Here is a 1,479-nt window from a genome sequence, read left to right as displayed (position 1 = left end):
GGTCCTGGCACTCTTCGACAACGGCCGGATCGAGCAGTTCCTCCACTGCATGACCCTCACCCCCCAGCAGATGTGCGACGACGCCTTCGTCCCCCGCATCGCGCGGCTTCTCGCCAGCTTCCACGCCGTCCGCGTCGACCTGCCGCGGGAGCCGCGGCTGTTCTTGACGATCCGGGGGTGGCTCCAGATGGCAGAGGCCCTCAAATTTGAAACCTCGGACCCTAAGGCGGCCGCCTATGCCGCCTTGGACTTCCGGGCGATCGAGGGGGAGCTCGAAAAGGTGGAGGCGGCGTGCGCGGCGGCGGGGTCGCCGGTGGTGTTTGGTCACAACGACCTTCTGGTGAGCGCCGCTTATGTGATTATATACAGGTTGTTATGCAGAAGAGGGCATGCTTGTCTAAAGACATGCTTTTGTGTTTGCGCCGCTGCAGCTCGCGGCCGGCGGCTTCATCGTCCGTTCTCCAGCGGCTGGGGGCGTGCTGCACCGGCGGATGCGCTCCCCGCCCATCCTTGAGACCGCCTCGCTCGCCCGGCTCCACAGGCCCCGGCCCCAAGCGCGCGTGCCACTTCCCACCCCCCGCTTATGCCTCCACCGCTCCCAAGCAATCGCCCGTCGTGCGACCCCCACACCGTCACTCCGCAACCCGCAGAGCGGCAACCTGCTGGTGCTGCAGCAGCCAGGGTTCGATCCTGCGTCACCGGATGTGGAAGGGCCACTCACCGTGATTGACTTTGAGTATGGGTCATACACATACAGGTGGGCTTTTGGGCCCTAGAGGGCTGACAACTGGGGCGCCTGGGAGGGGGGCAGGACAGGGGATGGGGTCGTTCTGGGTGACAGGAGAGGCGCTCAATTGATGGCCTAAGCCGTCACCTTCGGCAGCCTGAGCTCGGCCTCACATATGGAGGTCTCGAGCTTTACTGGCGGCCACCAGCTTTTCAGCAGAGCAGCACGCTGCCCCCTCCGCGGTTCTGCTGAAATGCGTGTGAACAGGTTGTGTGCATGAGTGTGGTGATGCTTCATGCAGCGCAAGCACGCCCTCCTGCCGCTGCAGCAGGTTGCATGCCAGCAATCACCTTGGTTGACCGATCTGCGCCACTTACCCAGGGGGTTTGACTGGGGCAACCACTTCAATGAGTATGCAGGGTTTGAGTGCGACTACACGCGGTGAGTACCTTGCGCATAGGATATGTTTTTTTCATGTGTGCCTGTGCATCAAGAAAGCCGACATGCATGCGCGCGTGCGTGAGCGAGCGATGGCGGCGCGCACATGTGCCCGAGCGTTTTGCTGGTAGCGCTGATCATTGCGAAGCTGATTCACTGGCCCGCCGTGCCTGCGGCGTTTGCACATTTCCAGCTTGCATTTGTCCTTGTGCACTTATGTGGACAGGGACATGCACTGCTCTATTCTGTTGCACCGCCCTGTTCTGCCCTGCCTTGCCCTGTGCTCTGCCCTGTTGTGCCAGTACCCCCACCCC

General features: G+C 62.3%; 1 protein-coding gene across 1 annotated transcript; it reads left to right on the top strand.

Annotated features, from left to right (window-relative positions):
• Positions 1-49: 49 nt before the first annotated feature.
• MNEG_1606 (Choline/ethanolamine kinase) lies at positions 50-1,172 on the top strand (the record flags this gene model as incomplete). Its single annotated transcript, XM_014049907.1, has 3 exons — positions 50-340; positions 651-757; positions 1,109-1,172. 3 exons carry the CDS (start codon positions 50-52, stop codon positions 1,170-1,172), a joined length of 462 nt encoding a protein of 153 aa, XP_013905361.1.
• Between the last annotated feature and the right edge of the window lie 307 nt (positions 1,173-1,479).

The sequence above is a fragment of the Monoraphidium neglectum genome, assembly GCF_000611645.1.
Source record: "Monoraphidium neglectum strain SAG 48.87 unplaced genomic scaffold scaffold00165, whole genome shotgun sequence".
Taxonomy (NCBI): domain Eukaryota; kingdom Viridiplantae; phylum Chlorophyta; class Chlorophyceae; order Sphaeropleales; family Selenastraceae; genus Monoraphidium; species Monoraphidium neglectum.
The sequence above is the reverse complement of the archived record's forward strand: the minus strand, read 5'-3'. Positions and strand labels throughout refer to the sequence as shown.